Source organism: Acartia tonsa, chromosome 11 (genome assembly GCF_053477335.1).
Source record: "Acartia tonsa isolate MP-2025a chromosome 11, ASM5347733v1, whole genome shotgun sequence".
NCBI classification, from domain to species: domain Eukaryota; kingdom Metazoa; phylum Arthropoda; class Copepoda; order Calanoida; family Acartiidae; genus Acartia; species Acartia tonsa.
The window spans coordinates 13,732,137-13,753,221 of NC_137270.1; the positions used below are offsets into that span (position 1 = coordinate 13,732,137).

Consider the following 21,085-nt stretch of genomic DNA (forward strand, 5'->3'; position numbering starts at 1 on the left):
TCTTAATTTCTTCATTGGGTTGGGGCAATTTGTATAAGAAAAAAATACTTGGCGATTTTCAACATTATGCCTTAAGTACCTATTTTTGGAAGATTTTTGGATCATGACCAATTTAAAGGGTGTGCTAAAATGATTGCATTTTTAAAGATCAAATTGCGCGGCTTGTGTTAATAGTAGAAAAATGTTACGCCTACCGTTAGAATTGTCATAAACTCTAAATTTTTGAAATATATGTATTATATTCATGCTATTTGTAGTATAGAAGCTACGTTGGAAAATGTGAGAAAGGTTGAAAAGTTTTAAGTAAGTTGAGACATTTATCACGTAGCTCCAAAACTGTACGTAGCACAAGAATATTTCTTCTAACGATATGCATAACATTTTTCTACTATTGACACAAGCCGCGCAATTTGAATTTTAAAAATATACGCATTTTAGCACACCCTTTAAATTGGTCATGATCCAAAAATCTTCCAAAAATAGGTACTTTAGAAAAACCGGTTTTTAAGGCATAATTTGTTGAAAATCACCAAGTATTTTTTTCTTATTCAAATTGCCCCAACCCAATGAAGAAATTAAGATATAGATTATTAATTTCTGTCAATGGCAAGTATGTTATATTAAGCAATACTTTTGTCCTACACCAGGTATATAAAGAAAACGAAGTAGCGGGGTTCGTTGAATTTTCACAGTAGCTTTTCTCCTATTCCTAGACCCTACTGTGGGCTCTAACCAATTAAAAGCTACTGTGAAAATATGACAGTTTCCTAGATCCTATATTTGAGTATTATTTCCTTGCGATAAGCTAGGTTTCATTGTAGAACCGGCAAGTTTTTCAATATGTTTGCCCTATCCCCTTCTTACCAAATTAAAAGACAAGCTTTTCAATGTTCAAATATAGTATTTTTAAAAATTATCTTCTTTCCGGTAAGCTTCTAGAAATTTTTCAATCCCTATAAAAAAAAGTTACCGGATGTCTATCTTTACTGAAGGATCTCGATAACCACTGAACCAATATGGTTCTCCTTTTCAGTTTAGCTTCGCATAGGCCATGGGAAGGTTTATAATTATTATGGGAGATGGTTTTTTTTCTTTTTAAAACTAAAATTTTAAAAATCCCCACCTCAAGGACCCTATGAGGCCTCTAGGAGCATAGTCGCTAGTATTCATAAATTCAATTTTGATTTCTTCATGATTGATTTAAATTTGTTAATTGTTTAGGTGTGAGATCGTTTCCTTGTGATACCAATCTAAACTTTGCCTGCGAGAGAGAAGGTAAATTATTGCATAAAAACCGCGGGGTTGGTGTAAATAATGGCGTGCTTGGTTGCTATTGGGGTCGTGTCGGGTTAAGCCTAGACCACATTGTGTCATACGAAAGACATTAAAAATGTTTAATTGTTGTTGATATATCTAGCGCATGAGACTAATAGTGGTAATGTCTTGGCTCTTTAAGGGTTTGTTGATTGTTAATAAATCTATTTGTCTTTAGTTAGTGTTAATAGTGTCGTAGTGGATAATGCTTTGGGATATCTAGATGATGTCTTGAAGTCGAATTTAGGGGAACCCCTCCCAAAAATCTACACGAAAAAAACATAATTCTAATTACAATTTGTAAAGTTTGACTTTATCAACGCATTTGACACTATTTATTGTTGTGATATTTTAATAATAAAACTAATATCTATCTAAAATACAAAGTAGAATGATGTCTGTCCGTCCCTTAAGATCTCGGTAACCACTGAACCGATCGGATTCTACTCTTTAGGGAATATACCTACTGGCCCTGTGGTGGTTTTAGGCTATTTTCTTGGCGTGTGTTTTCCTTTAAGATTTCCTTGGTCCTTTTACGAATTTCGCCAAAATTTTTTTTGATCACCTCTTTGGGCAAAGCCACTAGAGGCTAGGGGCGAAGCCGCTAGTATAAAATATCCCAACAATAATAGTGTCAAATGCGTTGATAAAGTCAAACTATACAAATTGTAATTAGAATTATGTTTTTTTTCGTGTAGATAAAAATATATATGGGATCTTAAAGGATAAGACAATAGACGTTAAATGGATGTATATCCCCAATGATGGTTAATAAAGTTACCCTTCCTATGGATTTAGATTATTAGTCGAAAAGTTTGGACGCTCCATCTATAAAAATTATATAAAAGTACCCAAAACTTTTGAGCCTACAAATAATTTAAATTGGTTTAAAAACTTTGAGTACCAGTGTATTATATTATAGTGTATATATTAAGGATTGTACCCAGTGCCTGTGCCCCCCCGCCCCCAAATCTACAGAGATGTTGTGCCCCAAACTGTTGTACAAGATGTGAGGCCTAGCATTCTAAGAACAATACCAACAGTAAGATTTTATATTTATGTGCGGCTAGAAGCCTCTAGGGGCCTTTGAGGTGGGGACGTCGACTTTAGTTAAAAAAGAGGTGGTATAAAAAAATTAGGGACGTGGGTAGGGAAATTTTATTTCGAGATTTCTCTTGGGATGGTGGTGGTAACCTCCCACAAACTTTCCAAGCGCCTATAAGAAGCTACAATGTAAAGGAGAACCATATCGGTCCAGCGGTTAGTTAGATCGCTAAAGATAGACATACATCTAAGGAATCGTAAAGATTTGATTCATTTTATAACTTTAACAAGGTAAAAACATCCATAAAAGTAAAGCTTAGCAAAAATCTTGAATGCAGGATGCTTATTTCAGACATATTAACAATTTAAGACTTGATTATACAGATGTTTTGCATTTAACATGGTAAATATCGTCCTTGGATTATTATTAGAAAATGGACGTACCCCTACCGAATTTCTGGCATTGATTATAGATTTGCATCGCTTTGAGAATAGTTCCTAACTGATAGAGCAATCTTTATTCCAAGTTTAAATCGATATAACAATGTTAAATTTCTCAAATTAACGGTAAGACCTTAATCTTTTTAATTTTAATGTCAACACAACATAATCTAATTTTATTTTAGTCGCAGCGGAGACTGTATCGTGTTCGCGTCCCCATCCGGAGATATTACATCCGTAGAAGATTAGTTTAGTCCAACACTGTTATTGTATCGCGCTTACCATTATATGATTGTGTACAAAAATGTATAAATAATCTTTGCTTTCAAGTTGTAGTTTTGGTATATAAATTTTGTATTGTAGTATACATAAGTTTATAATAAAAATATGAAAACAATTGCATTTATCACTAAAAGACGATTTTAAAGTCTTGATATTTTCAAAACTACGTGGTAGAAAATTGAAATTCTTTCAAATATATGCCATATAAATATAGTTTAACCCATTAACTAGCAAAAAATATGCGGTTCACTAAATTAAGTTCAAATGCACTTCGTGAAACTACCCCTTTTAAATTGAAAAACAAATTTTTTCAGAAAGTATTTTTATTTGATTTTTAAACATTTTTATGATATTATTTACAATAATGAATGTATGATTAATATATTGATTACATAAATTGGGAAAAATCAAATTAATTTTAAATAGTAACATCAAAAAATGTCAAAGCATTAAAAAATCCTTTTATAACACATTATAACTCTACATTTCAAAAACTTTGGAAAAATCAACCTTGTTTTACTTCAATTTTAATATAGGCGTAAATAGACAAAAAAGCACAATACTAATTTTTATATCTTATCTTACTTTTTATCACAAAAATAATTAATTTTACATATTCTTAATTTTTAAATTTTTTTTATAGATTTTTTAGTTTTCAATTATCAGCTAAAAAATTATTACAAAACTAAATATAGAAGTAATTTTCTAATTGGAGGCGAAAATGAGGGAAAAAAACAAATATTTGCCCATTCAATAACAAAAGACCAATATTTTTTGTGCGTTTTATGGTATTTCTAAAAATTAATAATACATTTAATATAACTTATTGCATGAATATTTTAAACCTTAAATGATAATATTATTAAGGGGGGGGGGGGGGGGTAATGCAACCATCTCGTAATCAATGTATAAATGGGACTTATAATTCGAATTTTGATCTGAAATTTTGCATGAGTAAACCTTGGTAGGTCTATTTTTCCTAAATCGAACAAAAAGTTGAAAAAGTCGCGGCTAACGGCTCAGCCGTTTTTTGGCTATTTTTAGGGCAAATCTGTCATCAATTACGTAGGAATCAACTTTTTGAAACATATTTTTGCTTGAAATCATATGAAATGATACAAAAAAAAACATTTTTTTTTTAGATTTCTAGTACCAGCAACTACCGGCTAGAACCGTTTGAAAACGTTTTGGAAATGGTAAAGGGTATTATGTGGAGATAGGTTTCGTGATTGATATGTCTTAAAAATAAGCCGCCAGCCGTTAGACAATACTTTTCCAACTTTTTGTTCGATTTATGGAAAATAGACCTACTAAGGATTACTCATGCAAAATTTCAGATCGAAATTCGATTTCTAAGTGCCATTTATACATTGATTACGAGATGGTTGCATTACCCCCCCGCCCCCCCCCCCCCCTTTATATTAAATTAATTATTTTAATTAAATTTCAGACGGTTCGAAACCCTTTAACTCTTCAAGAGAAAGTAAAATGGACGATAAAATGATGATAATACCCAATTATTATAAACAAAATAACACCTTCTGTCAGCGTTTCGGAGCCGGAGCAGCAACATTTTTGGTGGAGCCGGAGCCGTATTTTTTCGTTAAAAGCGGCTCCGGCTCCAGATTAGCTAAAAATGATTTTTTAAAAAGTAATATTATAATTTGGCAACGGTCTATTTCCATATAATAAAACTATTGTTACTTAACAAATAGACACACATCCTTCTACTTTTATATAGCTTTAATCAAATAAAAGCAAAATATTTTATATTATTTATTTTATTTTATCAAATTCAATATTGAACAAAAATTGATATCTTAATTTTAAGGTAGGAGCCGGAGCCGCATCAAAATTAAACGGCTCCGAAACGCTGCCTTCTGTAGATTACGAATTTACTTTGACAGAGCTAATAAAGATTAAATAACAGTCCCCAAAAAGTGAATCTACGAATAGGAGATCGTGTTTATAAAACTTAGGGGTACAAGCATCATTTATAGCCCCATTTCCCTTCCCTTCCTGTAACAACTTAATTGCTAAAACTGAAGGGTTCCTTTAAAAATATTCATACTTATGTGTTTTACATCTTCATTAATCCTTTGCATACGTTGTTTGTTTCTTTTATTTGGGCGATTTTTTTCAAAAGCTTCAAAGATTTTTTTTCATTTCAAAAAAGGCGTTTTAAGAGTAAGCAGGAATCAATAGGGATAAGAAATGGACGATACATATAAGTCAAAAATCTTAGTAAGTACTACCTGATCATAATTGGGGTGTACTACATAAATTTATCGTTCTTGTCTTATCACTTAGGATCCCTGACAAAAAAGAAAATTGCATCTTGAAATATGGACCCAAATAAAACAGTAGCATAGAGGCGTAGGAAAGTGTCATGTGTGACGTCATAAAAATACGTCTGAATCTATCTCTTTTTTTAGGGGCTTCTTATCCCATTTCTTCTCTCATCCCTCCTTTATAGACGTATTTTTATGACGTCACACGTGACACTTTCCAACGCTTCTTAACTGGGTTTAATCAACATCAAGGACCTGAGTAGTGGGCGGAGGAGAATCCTCGTTACCAGAAACATGTTCTTCCTGAAATATAAATTGTAGAGTAGATTTGCTCCAGAAGAAAAACAAGAACAACAACATTAATAAAAGCGAAGCTCACTGGACTTTTCCCTCTCAGTGCCTCGAGAACAGAAACCTTACTTTCTTATTTTTAAAAAATAAAGTAAGAAGTAATGATTGTAGGGGTTACAAGGCTTTCTAAAGTGTAGCCAACTGTTACAGGAATCACAATGCAAAGCGGAAAATTCTGGCAAGAATTACACAAAACATAATATAATTCGGAGAGTCTTTTGAAGAAAAGCCTTCGAATTATTTATTATGTACTTGAAAACTAAAAAGTACATTTCTATTATTATTAATTACATGTGTCAAGAAAAAAACATGAATAATGTAGTTTTTAGTCAAATATTTATTTAAGGTTAAGGTTATTTAATAAATATACCAAGTTTAGATGATCAATTCACTTAATTAGTCCCAATAGTATCGTCCACATTATTAGTTATAAATTGTATTGTACATTTTGGAATGGATTTATCATTACTCTTGAATCCTACACCAAATTTTCATGTTCTCAAATAAAGTGAAACTTGTGGCTGGCTATAATAACAATCCCTACCATCTATGTTGTGTACTTTCTACAACCATTCATTTGAGTCATAAGGGGCGTTTCGTCGCATTTTCACAGTAGTTTTTGACAGGGGCTAGAACTAGAAGAAAATCTACTGTGAAAATGCGACGAAGGGGCGTTGTCACGAAAGGGACTGTACCCGATTAAATCGTATATAAATGTGACTAATATTCACAAATTTACAAAATGTTTGTCTGCTAAAAATCGTTTTCCATGACGGACGGATTGTTGTGTCTGATTGACCATCTAAGGTGATTCATATATCTATTGTTAATGCGCAATAAAAAGGTTAAATATGCTGGTTGGAATGTTTATTTTCATAAGGAATTCTGAGGACTTTACTAAAATCTAAATTTGGACTACCGGACTCCTCCCCCCCCCCCTTCCTAAATATATAAGAAGGATGCATTTGGTGCATTATTTGCCAAATGTACCACTTTTCTGCACTACCTCTCCGATTTTGTTAATACTCTATATTTTGGTCCGTTGGGTCATTCAAGGATGCTGGATGGCCAAAAAAAAGTTTCAGAGTCCCTGGATGTCTAGATATCTAGCTATCTATGAAGGTAGGTAACAAAAATGTAAAAAACGCCCATTTTTTCACAATTTTAAAAATTAATTTTTTCATCAATCTTACATCCAATCTATACATTTTATACACCAAAATGATCGTTTATTCATGTAAAAAGCGCACATAATGCTATTTTGGCCAAAACTCTAATTTTACAGGGTGTCCAACAAAAAGTGTATTTTGGATATCTAGCGTGATACCCAAAATACCTGTCCGGAAAAAAATCATTTTTTTAGCTTAAATCCTGTGTTTTATCTGTGTGCATATGTGGTATATAACGGTTCGGACCACCCGGGACTATAAGTTTGTCAAATTTCACTTTGGGACACCCTGTAAATGTGATTTTTGCGTCTGTAGAGCTAAAACTTGGTCCAAATTGGCTATTTTTTTCAAATTACTCTAATATGTGTCTTAGTATGTTTGGCCATAGTGTTTTCTGACCAGATCAATATTTTAATATTTTTTGGACACCCTGTATTTTCAAAAAAAGAGAAAATTTTTTTTTGTTTTTTTTTAAATTTTTTTTCTATTTTTAAGTTACTTAAAACTGTCATATAGATACAGATTTTGACTAATAACAATAATATTTGCCTATTTTACAATTTTTTACACTTTTGGGACACCCTGTGCATGTTTTTGAAAAATGATGGTTTTTGCCCATTTTTTGGGAGAAGGAGTCGTTTTAGGGTCATAGACTATTTCTTCATTTTTGTAGAACTTTTCAAGACACATCATTTGTTATTTATACAAAAACCGCAAAAACCGAACCGTTTTGCCGTTATTCAACGCCAAAGGCGGAATTTTTTTACGTTTTTGCCGTTCCGGAGGTTGTAATGGGCATTTGTGGTAAGAAGACGTTGATTTATCAAGATAACTGTGAAATACTTTTATTTAGGCATTTTAATTTACTATATTTCATGTGGAGTAAATTTTTTTGTGTATCCAACCGATTTTTGTCAAAAGGAATTTCAAATGCACATGATTTATGTTTCTTTTATCACTTATGTTATAGCAATTATTTATCATTTTCTTGTTTTAACAATTGAAATCCATCTCGACGAAAAACGGTTAGCTGCACAAAAAATTTTACTTAATATGAAATTTAGTAAATTAAATTACCTAAATAAAAGTATTTAAGAGAGATCTTGATAAATCAACGTTTTCTTACCCCAAATGCCCATTACAACCTCCGGAACGGCAAAAACGTAAAAAATTCCGCCTTTGGCATATTATTGGTACTAGGCATTTAAGTCCAAAGAGGAAGCAAGGGGACGTGGGTAGTATAGACGTACTAACGGCCCTATCCTAAAATAATGATAAGCTTCGCTTATTCCCTAATGCAAAAAATTGTAACAAAACGCATTAGGAAAACTCATTTCAAAATCATTGTTAGAGTTCTATTCTTTACCTAACTGTTTCAGAAATCATCATGAACGTTTGAAAATGTTATATTTTCTCTTGAAGCTAACCGTTACGGACGTACGGACCAAAATAAATTAAATAAAATTTATTTATTGCATCGTGTTATGAACAGCTTTCCGCGGATATCAAAAAGGATAATCATAACATTCAAACCAGGTTTGTTAGACCCGAGGAGCCGAATGCACGGGCCAATAAATTGGTACTAATTTTACTATTCGTTAGAAAAGCGTATATAAACGATACGTTACATGATTTTTAAATGTGGCTGAGAACCTGTTCTAAACCAGCGGATATTTATCGGTTTCAGATCAATACTGGAAAAGCTTGAATTAATTACCTGAGTTATCGGAATAACCGCAGGTGAATCTGGCGGCGAGGTTGAGCCACCAGCAGCTGCGGATCCACCGCTTGCAGACCCCACGCTGCCGGTATCATCGTCCTTGTCAGGTTGGGGTGAGCAGACCGTATCTAGTTGGTGTTGCTTTAACATTGTACATTCTCCACCTTCACCTAGGATAGATAAATAGATAGATTGATAGATATATGAATGGATAGATAGATAAATGTTGAGGTGAACAGACAGTATCTAGTTGGTGTTGCTTTAACATTCTACATTCTCCACCTTCACCTAAGATAGATAGATAGTTAGATATATATATAGATAGATAGATAAAGGTTGGGGTGAGCAGACAGTATCTAGTTGGTGTTGCTTTAACATTGTACATTCTCCACCTTCACCTAGGATAGATAAATAGATAGATTGATAGATATATGGATGGATAGATAGATAAATGTTGAGGTGAACAGACAGTATCTAGTTGGTGTTGCTTTAACATTCTACATTCTCCACCTTCACCTAAGATAGATAGATAGTTAGATATATATATAGATAGATAGATAAAGGTTGAGGGGAGTAAACCGTATCTAGTTGGTGTACCGAAGAATCTCGCTAACCGCTGAACCGATATGGAACTCATTAACAGAGTAACCAATCATAGGTCAAATGAAATTTTATAGATAATTTGTGGAAAGGTACCATCCCAAGAGATATCACCCGTGAAGGCATGGAAATAAAAATTCTTACCTTGAATATGGTAAGCATAGAAATTAGGGTTGGGCCGGATATCCGGTTTGGCCAAATATCCGGCCATTTTCGATATCCGGCCGGTTACCGGATATTGAAACTATCCGGATACCGGATATCAGGCTGATTTATACTGCCGGATATCCGGTTGATTTTTATTGCCGGATATCCGGTTAGCCGGCTGGATATCCGATAATTTGCCGGATATCGAGCGATGGCCAGGTATCCGGCCGGATACCGGATATTGAAACTATCCGGAAACCGGATATCCGGTACCCGGCCAAAAAAGGATCCGTCCCAACCCTAATAGAAATATCCATCTGCAATAGCAAACAACAGATATATAGATATATATTATAAAGTTTCAAGTTGTACCTGGAATATTGTAAACATAGAAATATCCATCAGCACTAGCTAACAACAATCTAAAATACACAAAATTGACATTTCTATAAAGCCATTTGGGCAGGGATCTCAAAGGAAATGGCAACAATAGATGATAATTTGATGCACAGTACATCCTCAAATTCATATAATCAGTGTTTCATAATATATTTTTAATCCCTCCTAGCCTCCCTTTCCTTAGCTAGGGATCCCATGCATAATATAAATACATCTCTGCTTGTATGTTTAGATAAGTTGGTTGCATCCACAAATTTAGAAATACTAGGTACCTAACTAATATATATTATACATATATACCTATACTCAGATTTTCATAATAAACTAGCCCTACGGGGGTCCTATTTTCTTTACCTTGTCTGTTTGGATAGGTTGGTTATAGCGACAATGTTGGGGGTCCCGGGGGAAGGAACTGTGAGCGTGGCATAGGCCCGGAACTGGTTCAATGTGTCGGTCACCTTAAAAAATATGATAATTTAATTCAAAATTATCATTATATAAAAATGGCAGGATGTTTGTCTGTCAGTCTGTACCCAAAGATCTCACAAACCGCTAGACCGATATATAGATTCTTTATTAAAAAGCTTCGTGGATTTTTCTTTAAATCTGTCTATCTATCTATCTATCAATATTTTTTGCATAAGCCTGTGTAGGTAGATATCTAGCACTGACAGACACAACTTTGGACATCCAGCACTCGAATATATTTGTCTGTCTGTCTGTCTATCTATCTATGTAAAAACCTGTGTAGGTAGATAACTTGTCCTGACAGAGACAGCTTTGGACATAGGGTAACCAATCCAGCAATAGAATATATTTGTCTGTCTATCTATCTATGCATAAACCTGTGTAGGCAAATAGCTGGCACTGACGGACACAGCTTTGGACAGGTATCCCATCCAGCTATCATCGCTAGCACCGCCAGAAGCTCCACCAGCCCCCATCAAGGACTAAAAAAATAAAACCTTTAGTTTCTAATCCTGAAACCTTTTAATTAACCACAAAACACCGTCAGCCTTTTTTTAATTGAAAAAAAAAATATTTTTAAAACTATTTCTTCGGGGCCATTATAGTTATCACTTATTTCTTCGGTTTTAAATAAAAAATTACATTTTTCAATTTTGACAAAATTACAACAATGAATTATTACCGGTTGTTGTCTTGCTTGTTCCATTTGTTGGGCCTGGTTCTCCTCTACCCTAAAAACAAATAGGCTTGCTCATTTTTACTTTCAATAGGTTATTAAATGAAAAGAATTTGTAAGGTTGCGAGTTTGTTTTATTGCTTGTCTTCATGCGTGTAATTTAAGATCCCTAAAGTTTAGGCTATTCAAGGGGGGGGGGGGAGTAGTTAACAACAACCCCTCCCCCACCCTAGGCTTTGTTAAAATAGAGAACTCAAGTTAGTATCTTAACGGACCAGCGAAAAAGATCCTTACTACTTTAATAATAAGATAATCATTTAAGTATATAAAAAGAGAATATAATATTTTACTTACTTAAAAATATGAACAGTTTCTGTATTGGAGGACAGGGCCAGGTATTGACTGTCTTGAGAGAAGGAGAGACTATATACATGTGCACACCTCTTTACTCCACGTCTAGAATTGAATAATTTTAATCACAAATTGTCCAATTAATAAATGCAACAAATTGATGGACTGGACATCCCCAATTATGCTAAAACAAAATTACCCATTCTGTAGATTAAAGTTATTGGTAAAGAAGTTTGAAACATTGATAGGTTGTACCATCCAATCAATATTTAAAAATAAGTCCTCAAAGTTATCTAAAAGGTTTGCACTCAATGAGTTAAGAGCAGAGTACACACAAGCAGTGTCCAAACTTCTCAACCAATAAATTTAATCTACAGGAGTAATTTTGAATATTACTTACTATTGGGTGGGATAAACATCATCCATGGTCTAATATTCCAGGTATTATTTCACTGGCCTGAATTCTATAAGCCTGGATCCATCAGTAACATTGAATATCCCAGTTATTATTTCACTGACCTGAATTCTATAAGCCTGGATCCATCAGTAACATTGAATATTCCAGGTATTATTTCACTGACCTGAATTCTATAAGCCTGGATCCATCAGTAACATTGAATATCCCAGGTATTAATTCACTTACCTGAATTCTATAAGCCTGGATCCATCAGTAACATTGAATATCCCAGGTATTAATTCACTGACCTGAATTCTATAAGCCTGGACCCATCAGTAACATTGAATATCCCATTTATTAATTAACTGACCTGAATTCTATAAGCCTGGATCCATCAGTAACATTGAATATTCCAGGTATTATTACACTGACCTGAATTCTATAAGCCTGGATCCATCAGTAACATTGAATATTCCAGGTATTATTACACTTACCTGAATTCTATAAGCCTGGATCCATCAGTAACATTGAATATCCGAATAACTGTCCCTCTCTCTGATGCTGTCGCAATTCTAGTAATTTTACCGACATTTTATTACTATGGTTTACAACTAGCTGTTACGCCCCTAGAGACCTTTAAACCAAGCCCTGTGAAAGGTTATCCTACGCCTTTAATCCCAATGTATGAAGTTGTAAGGTTTTTTGTTTACAACTTAAGATTTCGATAACTTCTAGAATACATATTTCCTTCCCTTCCCCTTTAAAAAACAGAGCCACCCGCTAAGTGCTATGAGAGCAGCCACTAGTTCTTTACAAGGACTTTATAAGGATTAGGAAACATGAGAATACAAGAATAAAATGGTGGTATCTGAGCGTCCCTGGATCCGGATGGGTTGAAGCAAAGGGCGGCGAGTGGGGAGTCGTGAGCTGGGATCATTAATTTGGCCTGAAAAGTAATATTAGGAGTAAAAGTATTTCTAAATGTACATAATAAAATTCCCTTATTAATGTAATGCAAAAATATGAAAAAACCGGCTGTTTAGACTTGATTTAAGAGTTGCTTCGCTCATAACATTGTTAAAACTCATGTTCCGCTGGGATATTTTAGCGTATTTTCTGAAAAAGTAGGTGTTTTACACCTTTAAAACAGGAGTAGAACTCTAAAATTTGACATTTTAATACTATAACTAATCGTATTAGGAATAAACGCTATTAAAACGGCATCAAATGCCAGAATAACAAAACCATTTTTAAGTTTAAGAAATCATGGTGCAATGATTAAAAACAATGCAGACAATTTATAACATGCATAAATTAACAATAGGAGCTATCCATCCCTACGTCTATAAGTATAGATTATAGCTGCTGTACTAATCAAGAATCTTACTTGTAGATTGAATGCATCAAAAAGCTGAACTTCACCAGAAGTTGTGGATCCGGGGTAGGCAAGGTAACAGCTGTAGGAGAGATAAACACTTGCAAATATTCAGGGAGGGAGGGGACACTGGACTGTAAATTAAACTGGTTGGTACCCAAAGTCAATAAACATGATTTCCTATTCAGTGGATCAAATACTTTTCCTCTATTTATTTCAATCTAAAGAAGAGGAGATTTCGTTTACCACAATTTTGGGTGTACATCAATATTATCATCCATTATCTCATTCATTAAGATCCAAACCCCCCCTAGCAAAATTATGGGGGATGGATACACCCTACTTGAAAGAGTCTACATCCGGCCCCCCTAATAAAGCCAAGGGGGTGTAAGGTAAAAAAGGCATACCCCCTAACACCAAAAATACAACCTCTTGTAATACAATATGTGGGATGTCTGAATTTTCAGGTGCGCTTCTCGCACCTCCCTTGCAAAACCCTCTGCACGCCATTACTTCTAGTGAATAGTGATATTTGAATATAAGACATTAAAGTGTTTGTCCCTGTCTGAATTGATACTAAGTGCACAGAGTCCGCGGGGGTTGGGTGGGGTTTCCCTAAATGAAAAAAATTATCAATACTGTAAATAGTAGCGATTAGTACTAAACATATAAATAGGCAAAGTTTATACGTCCGTTTGTATGTAAATCACAGCTTGTACTGAACCTAACAACTTAACCCGACTAGAGAGCATGCAAGCATGTACCCTAAAAGTTTTACCAGGGGCTGCTATTCAGCCAATTAATAGCCGAAAATTAAATATTTTGTTGGCGTTGAGTTTTTATGTAGCTGAAGGGAAGTGGGTAAAAAAAGGGGGGGGGAAATTAGGGAAGAGGGTTGAGGGAAAATTTTCACTTAGAATTGTTTGATTCAATCCCATTCCCTATTCCCTGAGTTTTACATAAGGGTTTTTTTTTAATGCAACCGTCTCGTAATCAATGATTTTAAATGGTTCTTAGAATTCGAATTTTGATCTGAAAGAGGACTATCCACGAACCAGAGCACATGATTCTAAGTACCTTCCAGCATTGACCTTAAGTATTTTCTTTCAGAATATAATAGGTCACCATATATTATTAATATATTGACGAGAAAATTTATGTTTCACCATGTTTTTTTAGGTATTTTAATTGATTTGAAAACTTTTATGAAGCTAATTCTTTTAATAAAATGGATATTTGATGTTACATATGCGAATACTCGTGTTATATAGATTGTAAATTAATTGATATTAGCATTAAATTAAACATACATATGTGATATAGTAAATGTGCTTTGGACTTTTTTTTATTTTTATCATTTGACAATATGGACAATTAAAGACACCCCAAACTCAACAAAACGTTTGATATAATTTTAACAAAAAATGGTGGACATTTTTTTACTTTTCTTCAACTTGAAGTGGTGAAACATAAATTTTCTCGTCAATATATTAATAATATATGGTGACCTATTATATTCTGAAAGAAAATACTCAGGATCAATGCTGGAAGGTACTTAGAATCACGTGCTCTTGTTCGTGGATAGTCCTCTTTTGCATGGATAATCCTTGGTATGGTAGGTCTAGTTTCCCTAAATCGAACAAAAAATTGGAAAAGTAACGGCTAACGGCTGGCGGCTCAGCCATTTTGCCATTTTTTGGGTATCTTAAGAGCAAATAAATCACGAAACCTATCTCCACAGAATACTTTTTGTCGCTCAAAAACCATATCAAACGGTTCCAGCTGGTAGCTGTTGGTACTAGAAATTTAAAAAATGGTTATTGCTATCATTTAACATTAATTAAACCAAAAATATGTTTTAATAAGTTGATTCCTACGTAATTAATGATGAATTTGCCCTGAAAATAGGGAAAAACGGCTAAACGGCTGAGATGCCAGCCGTTACTTTTTCAATTTTTTGTTCGATTTAGGGATAATAGATGATTACGAGATGGTTGCATTAACCCCCCCCCCCTTAAAAAAAGTTGTACCTGATAGTGTGTAGAACCTTCATATCTCTGATATTATGAATATACCTGATAGTGTGTAGAACCTCCATATCTCTGATATTATGAATATACCTGATAGTGTGTAGAACCTTCATATCTCTGATATTGTGAATGTACAAGGATTCTTCCAGACACACAACAAGACGAGCTCTGAAAAAACAGGAATAAACAGGGATAAGACGAAAATCAAATAAAATAATCCATAATATTATAGTTTGAAATAGTTTGTGTAGGTAGTTAAGTACACAAAGATTTTGAACCAGCAAATATGAGAGATCATGTTAATAAAACTTCGAGTACCAGCATAATTAAAAATTCCAATGTCACAGAAAAAACATGTAAACTTTTCAATTTTTGACCTGAAGACTAGGCTTCATAAGGGGTGCGTGGTTGAAAATCGACTAAAACCAAATCAAGACACATGAAAAGCTTTTCTATAATGCAAAAACCAATCTTACCAGCCACTCCAAAGAAAGAATAGATATTTCGATATTTTTCTATATAGGGTAAAGAAGGATGTTTAAATGGACATACTAAAGTTTTATTAGGAATTTAAGATTTTCTGCGCTTTATACCTGTTTAATTTGACTGCTAGAATAGTAATGCTGTAGCTAGCCTGTATTGACATAATTCTATTTCCTACCTGTTTAATTTTACCGCTAGAATAGTATTACTGTAGCTGTATTGACATAATTCTGTTTCCTACCTGTTTAATTTGACCGCTAGAATAGTATTACTGTAGCTGTATTGACATATTTCTGTTCCCTTCTTGAAGTGACAAACCCGCAATCTCCTAGGACTTGATTGAGACACCAGGGCTGAAAAAAAATTAAAATAACCACCTACCTATTATAGTGAGTTTAGTTACTTTTTAACTTGTAATTAAAAGTTTCAGAATTCATACTGCATTGTTTATATTTTAAATCAATAGGCCCATTCTAACATGCTTAAATTAAAACTCAGAGCAAACAATACGGACGGGCGGACAATCGGCTCAGGCGAACAAAACATAAATTATTACTTTTAGTTATATGACTTTTAAGAACCGGTTTTAATCCAGTGGAAATTAATCGGATTCGAAGACTTATTAGAAAAATACTACCTACTAGATGTTGTTATTGTTAATAAGTAAAAACAAGGATGAGAGATTACCTATGAGGGAGGAGGAGAAAAGTCGTTCCACAATAGTGACATCTCTGCAGGGGGATTCATATATCAGGTCCAGTTTGTCAACAGAGTTCAGCGAGAATAATTTATACCCAGTCCTTAACATATGTTAATTTTTAGGTGAACATCCCTAATTATGATATACAAAAGTAATTCTTATGTACCTAAATAAAAATTATTGGTGGCCAAATTTAGAAACTGTTTTTTATCAATAAATTAAGATTTGATTTATGGTATTCAAAGTTTTAAGACAGCAAAAGAAAAAAAAATAATAAAACTTTTAGAACCAGCATAATTTCAGGGCGACCACTCCAAAACCAAAAAAATATAGTATTTTTATAGTATATTTTTTTTATTCATATAGTATATATAGTATATTTTTTTTTACTCATATAGTATGATATAGTATCGTACTTTGAATTATTTAGTAATACATAGTATATACATCATCAATAATAACTCAAAGCAAAGTTGTTATCAAAGCAATTTGGCTATACTCAAAAAACGCCTATCTCAGAAAACGCCTATCTCAAAAAACGCCCATCTCATAAAATGCCTATCTCAAAAAACGCCCATCTCAGAAAACGCCTCTCAAAAAACGCCTTTTTTATAAAATGCCTACTACATTTTTAAAAATTATCTTGTAGTGAAACATGTAAGTCTAAGAAGGTATTGTGAATATTGTACAATATGTACATTATAAATCTTCCTATTGAAATATCTATCCCTGAAATATAATGTCACTCTTGTACATTCCTTAGGCATTTTTTATTTTTTTTAAGCATTTTGAGCAATAACATACTGCTTTTTGAAAATTGATCACAATTGAATAACAAAAACTTTTACAAAGTGAATTCATGTTTTAAGTTTTTTTATTTCATATATCTACTGCAAACAACCCAGTTTACTATGAGCTCTATTAAAACATACTTCTTATTTATTTTCTTTATTATTTGACCTAATATCTTGAATTAACAGAATATTAGGTTGAAATGTTGTAAATATGACTAAACCTAGTAAATTTGTTAAGAGATATTAATAAAGATGTTGAGGAATTTGGGTTGGGTGAAGTTCAAATTAGGTTTGTGAAATTTGGGTAGGATGTAAGGAAGGTATAAATAGTTTGGAAAACACAAAATTTTGTTCTAGTTTATATTATGCTTAAAAGAAATTTTAGATTCATGTTATATAATTATTAACACACACAAATAATATACAAAATATTTATTGAGTATGATATGCTTTAAAATTATCAGAATTATATAGCTGTTCCTAAAAAAAAAACTAGTTTAGAATAAGGGGGGGGGGGGGAAGTTCTGACACATTTGCGTAAACCTGGTGTATAGGCTTTATCTTTGGACTGAGAGGATAGGTTATTAGGGATAAAATCATTCTTATATGATAAATTTCCCCCAGATTTAAGCTTTTTTGGATAGGCCTCCAGGTTCCGGAGCTCCAGGCCTCCAGGTGGTCTCTGTACAGGTAAAAATTAAAAATAAGATTTTTTTTTTGAAGAGTTAGAGGTTAACTTATAAAACAAAATATGCTTCTTTTTGATTGTTATTCACATATTTGAAGAAAAAACATACATATTTTGTCTCATAAGCTGACATCTAACTCTTAAAAAAAATTTTTTTTTTTCATTTTTACCTGTAGAGAGACCACCTGGAGGCCTGGAGCTCCGGAACCTGGAGGCCTTTCCAAAAAATCTTAAATCTGGGGGAAATTCATCATATAAGAATGATTTTATCCCTAATAACCTATCCTCTCAGTCTAAAGATGAAGCCTATACACCAGGTTTACGCAAATGTGTCAGAACTCCCCCCCCCCCCTTATTATAAACTAAAGCAATTTAATATTTTTAATGTCTTATCCCTAAATTCCTTCTTGTTTTTATCAGATTCAAAAATGATTTACTTTTCAATAAGGTTCAATAATTAAACCCTTTATGAGTTCTCCCTTTAATAATTTTCTCCCATCCCCCATTTTCCATTTATTCAAACTATCCCTATTTCTTAATATAGAAGCTACTCTTTAGTTTACCATTCTATCCATCTTTGTACATAGTGTATTGACTGGTTGGATTGGTATTTTATTATTCTATTGAATACTAGTTATAAATTAGACTATTTGTAAAAAATGTAGTGGGCATTTTATGAAAAAGGCGTTTTTTGAGATAGGCGTTTTCTGAGATGGGCGTTTTTTGAGATAGGCGTTTTCTGAGATGGGCGTTTTTTGAGATAGGCGTTTTCTGAGATAGGCGTTTTTTTGAGATGACCCAGCAATTTAACATATAAGGGGGTGGGGGGAAGAGTTTTGCCACTTTCGCTTACTCTGTGATTATTAGGCTAGGTATTTATGTGAGACTATAGGTTATATGGGATAAAAGTTTACTTTTGGGTAGTATTTCACGTATATTTAATCATTTTTGGATAGGTCTCCAGGTTCAGGTGCTGCAGGCTAGCTGGAAGGTGGTTTCTAGACAAGTAAAAAAAAATTCAAATTTCTGTTTGAAGAGTTAGAGATCAACTTACTAAACAGAATATGCATCTTTTTGGATGTTATTAACATATCTGAAGAAAAAATTTAAATAGGCCTCCAAGTTCTGGTCTTGAAGGCCTCCAGACCCACTCTGGACAGGTTATAAAAAAATTTTTTATTTGAAGAGTAAGAGGTCAACTTATAAAGCAGAATATGCATCTTTTTGGATGTTATTAACATTAATGATGAAAAATTAAAATCGACATACAAGTTCTGGTCCTGCAGGCCTCCAGGTCCACTCTGGACAGGTAAAATTCAAATCTCTTTTTCAAGAGTTAGAGGTCAACTCTTTAAACAAATTATGCATCTTTTTGGGTAATTTTTTTACATATTTGAAGAAAAAATGACATTTAGCCTACAGGTTCATGTGCTGCAGACCCTCAGGTGGACTCTGTACAGGTAAAAATCAAACTTCTTATTTGAGCAGTTAATAGTTTATTTGTTAAAAAAAATGAGCATATATTTGGATGTTATTTATATATTTGAAGGAAAAAAATTGGCCTCCAACAGAGGCGTCCAAGCTTATTTTTTTTTTTTTGGGGGGGGGGGGTAATTTAATAATGTAAATAAGTACCTAACTAATAATAAAGTACTAAAAACAATTTCAATCCTATAATGAAAACAAAATACCTAATCAACCCACAAGTGTTGCTAACTGATGAACCAATATGATTCTCCTTTAAAGTGTAGCTTCAAATATGTCCTGGTAAGGTTTATTTAACTAGTTTTGAAGAGGGTATTTGATATTTTGATAATTATTAAAATGTTTGATTGATCTGTTTTATGGAAGGTAGACAATCAATTTTGATTTAAACATTTTTTTCTTAATAATTGAGAAAATGTTACTTCTCTGAAAAGACATTGATAGGACACACCCAGTGCATTGTTTAATTAAAGGGCCATTGCAAACTATAACACGTGTTTGTGCCATGATTAAGAACTGTTTTTATCTGGTGGAACTATTTAGTCTTGATTTTTGGCAGTGGTAAAAATTTTTGAAAATGGAAGTAAAAAAGCGCGCGAAGCGCGCCAGAACTTTTTAGGGATTATTCATTCTGGGTAATTTTTATATGTGGGGGAATAAAATGGAAAAAATTTTGGGGGTGCCAGCACCCCCAAATTCGTTTGGGGGGTGGGGGGTAATCACCACTTTATTCCCCCACCTTGGACGTTCTTGCCCTCCAGGTAGACTCTGGACAGGTATAAAATCAAAATTTTTTATTTAAGAAGTTAAATGTAAGTTTATTAAACAACATAGGCTTAGTTTTAGATGCTATTTATGTATTTAAAGAAAAATGACAATTGAGCTCCAGGTTAAGGTGCTGCAGGCCTCCAGGTGGACTCTGGTAAGGTAAAAATCAAAATTTCTTATAAACATCTTTTTAGATGTTATTTACAATTTTACATATCTGAAGAAAAAATACAATTGCTCTCCAGGTTCAGGTGCTGCAGGCCTCCATGTGGACTCTGTCCAGAGAAGACTTGGAGACCTACAGGACCTAAACTTGATGGCCGATTTTAATTTGTCCTTCAGATATTTTAATATCATCTAAATAGATGCATATTCTGAACTCTAACTATTCAAATAAGAAATTTTAATCTTTTACCTGTAGAGCTTTATGTATTTTTGTCATATCACAATTAACTTTTGATAGGTTATTGAAGGTTAGGTTAGGTAAGATAAAGGTTAATGATTGCCCCGCAGGGGCTAGAAATAGGAGAAAACCTACAGTGAAAATATAAGACAAAACGCACCTTATGAGGCGTTGTCACAAAACTGACAATATTCGTTTTTTGTTATATAAATTTAATATCATATAGTATATATAGTAAATTTTGGTCAAAAAAAGGTAATATTATATAGTATATATAGTAAATTTTTGTCATATAGTATGATATAGTATCCACATTCATCCTATATAGTATAAATAGTATATATAGTATGCAGTGGTCGCCCTGTAATTTACAGTCCATTGTTTCCTCCTTAATAATAATAGAACCTGGAGGTCTTAAAAGTCAATCAATAAAATCTATTCCATTCACCACTCCCTTCCCTCTAGAAAAAATCTCTGAAACGGAAGAAACTAATTATAATATTTTACCTGGTGCCAATAGCAAGGCTTGTGCAGTCTTGATTGAAATTTATAAAGTTCACTTGTAACTCTGGGTCGCGAAAAGTCGCCATCTTGTTTTCCTCTCCTTAGGATTTCCCGCCACAAAAAAAAAACTAGTTGCGCGCCAAAATTATCACAGCAACAACAAATGTTAACAGTTGAAACTTCTTCAGATCACTTTTCTCATATT

The 21,085-nt window shown here is 33.3% G+C and overlaps 2 protein-coding genes across 11 annotated transcripts in view; one reads left to right on the forward strand and one right to left on the reverse strand.

Annotated features, from left to right (window-relative positions):
* LOC145331981 (uncharacterized) overlaps window positions 1-3,196 on the forward strand; it is a 43,166-nt gene extending 39,970 nt beyond the window's left edge. For all 3 annotated transcript variants that reach the window (XM_080176872.1, XM_080176874.1, XM_080176875.1), the window contains 3 exons: window positions 1,222-1,275; window positions 2,250-2,356; window positions 2,985-3,196. In XM_080176872.1, coding sequence (XP_080032998.1) covers window positions 1,222-1,275; window positions 2,250-2,356; window positions 2,985-3,053 — 230 coding nt within the window. In that variant the 3' untranslated portion in view covers window positions 3,054-3,196. The remainder of the gene's footprint in view (window positions 1-1,221; window positions 1,276-2,249; window positions 2,357-2,984) is intronic.
* Window positions 3,197-3,422: 226 nt separating this feature from the next.
* Atg18a (Autophagy-related 18a) lies at window positions 3,423-21,026 on the reverse strand. Of its 8 annotated transcripts, XM_080176869.1 has the most exons (17): window positions 20,884-21,026; window positions 16,226-16,338; window positions 15,780-15,891; window positions 15,146-15,223; window positions 13,587-13,640; window positions 13,038-13,107; window positions 12,529-12,596; window positions 12,145-12,222; window positions 11,257-11,358; window positions 10,909-10,957; window positions 10,604-10,708; window positions 10,113-10,216; window positions 9,732-9,781; window positions 8,610-8,782; window positions 5,628-5,675; window positions 5,166-5,178; window positions 3,423-3,875 (listed from the first exon to the last, which is right to left on the reverse strand). In XM_080176869.1, the coding sequence occupies exons 1-16, from the start codon at window positions 20,964-20,966 to the stop codon at window positions 5,173-5,175; spliced, it is 1,293 nt and encodes a 430-aa protein (XP_080032995.1). In that variant the 5' UTR covers window positions 20,967-21,026; the 3' UTR covers window positions 3,423-3,875; window positions 5,166-5,172. The 8 variants fall into 8 exon arrangements, 7 of the variants coding, with proteins under 7 accessions (XP_080032995.1, XP_080032991.1, XP_080032997.1 ...); XM_080176865.1 differs by lacking the exon at window positions 5,166-5,178; XM_080176870.1 differs by lacking the exons at window positions 3,423-3,875; window positions 5,166-5,178 and adding an exon at window positions 3,906-3,926.
* Between the last annotated feature and the right edge of the window lie 59 nt (window positions 21,027-21,085).

Coding starts and splice junctions, on each gene's coding strand:
- Atg18a (XM_080176865.1), bottom strand. CDS start 20,966: ATGGCGACTTTTCGCGACCCAGAGTTACAAGTGAACTTTATAAATTTC. Junction 16,339..20,883: donor AGCCTTGCTATTGGCACCAG/GTAAAATATTAT, acceptor ACATATGTTAAG/GACTGGGTATAAATTATTCT. Junction 5,676..8,609: donor CGGTTATTCCGATAACTCAG/GTAATTAATTCA, acceptor TTTATATTTCAG/GAAGAACATGTTTCTGGTAA.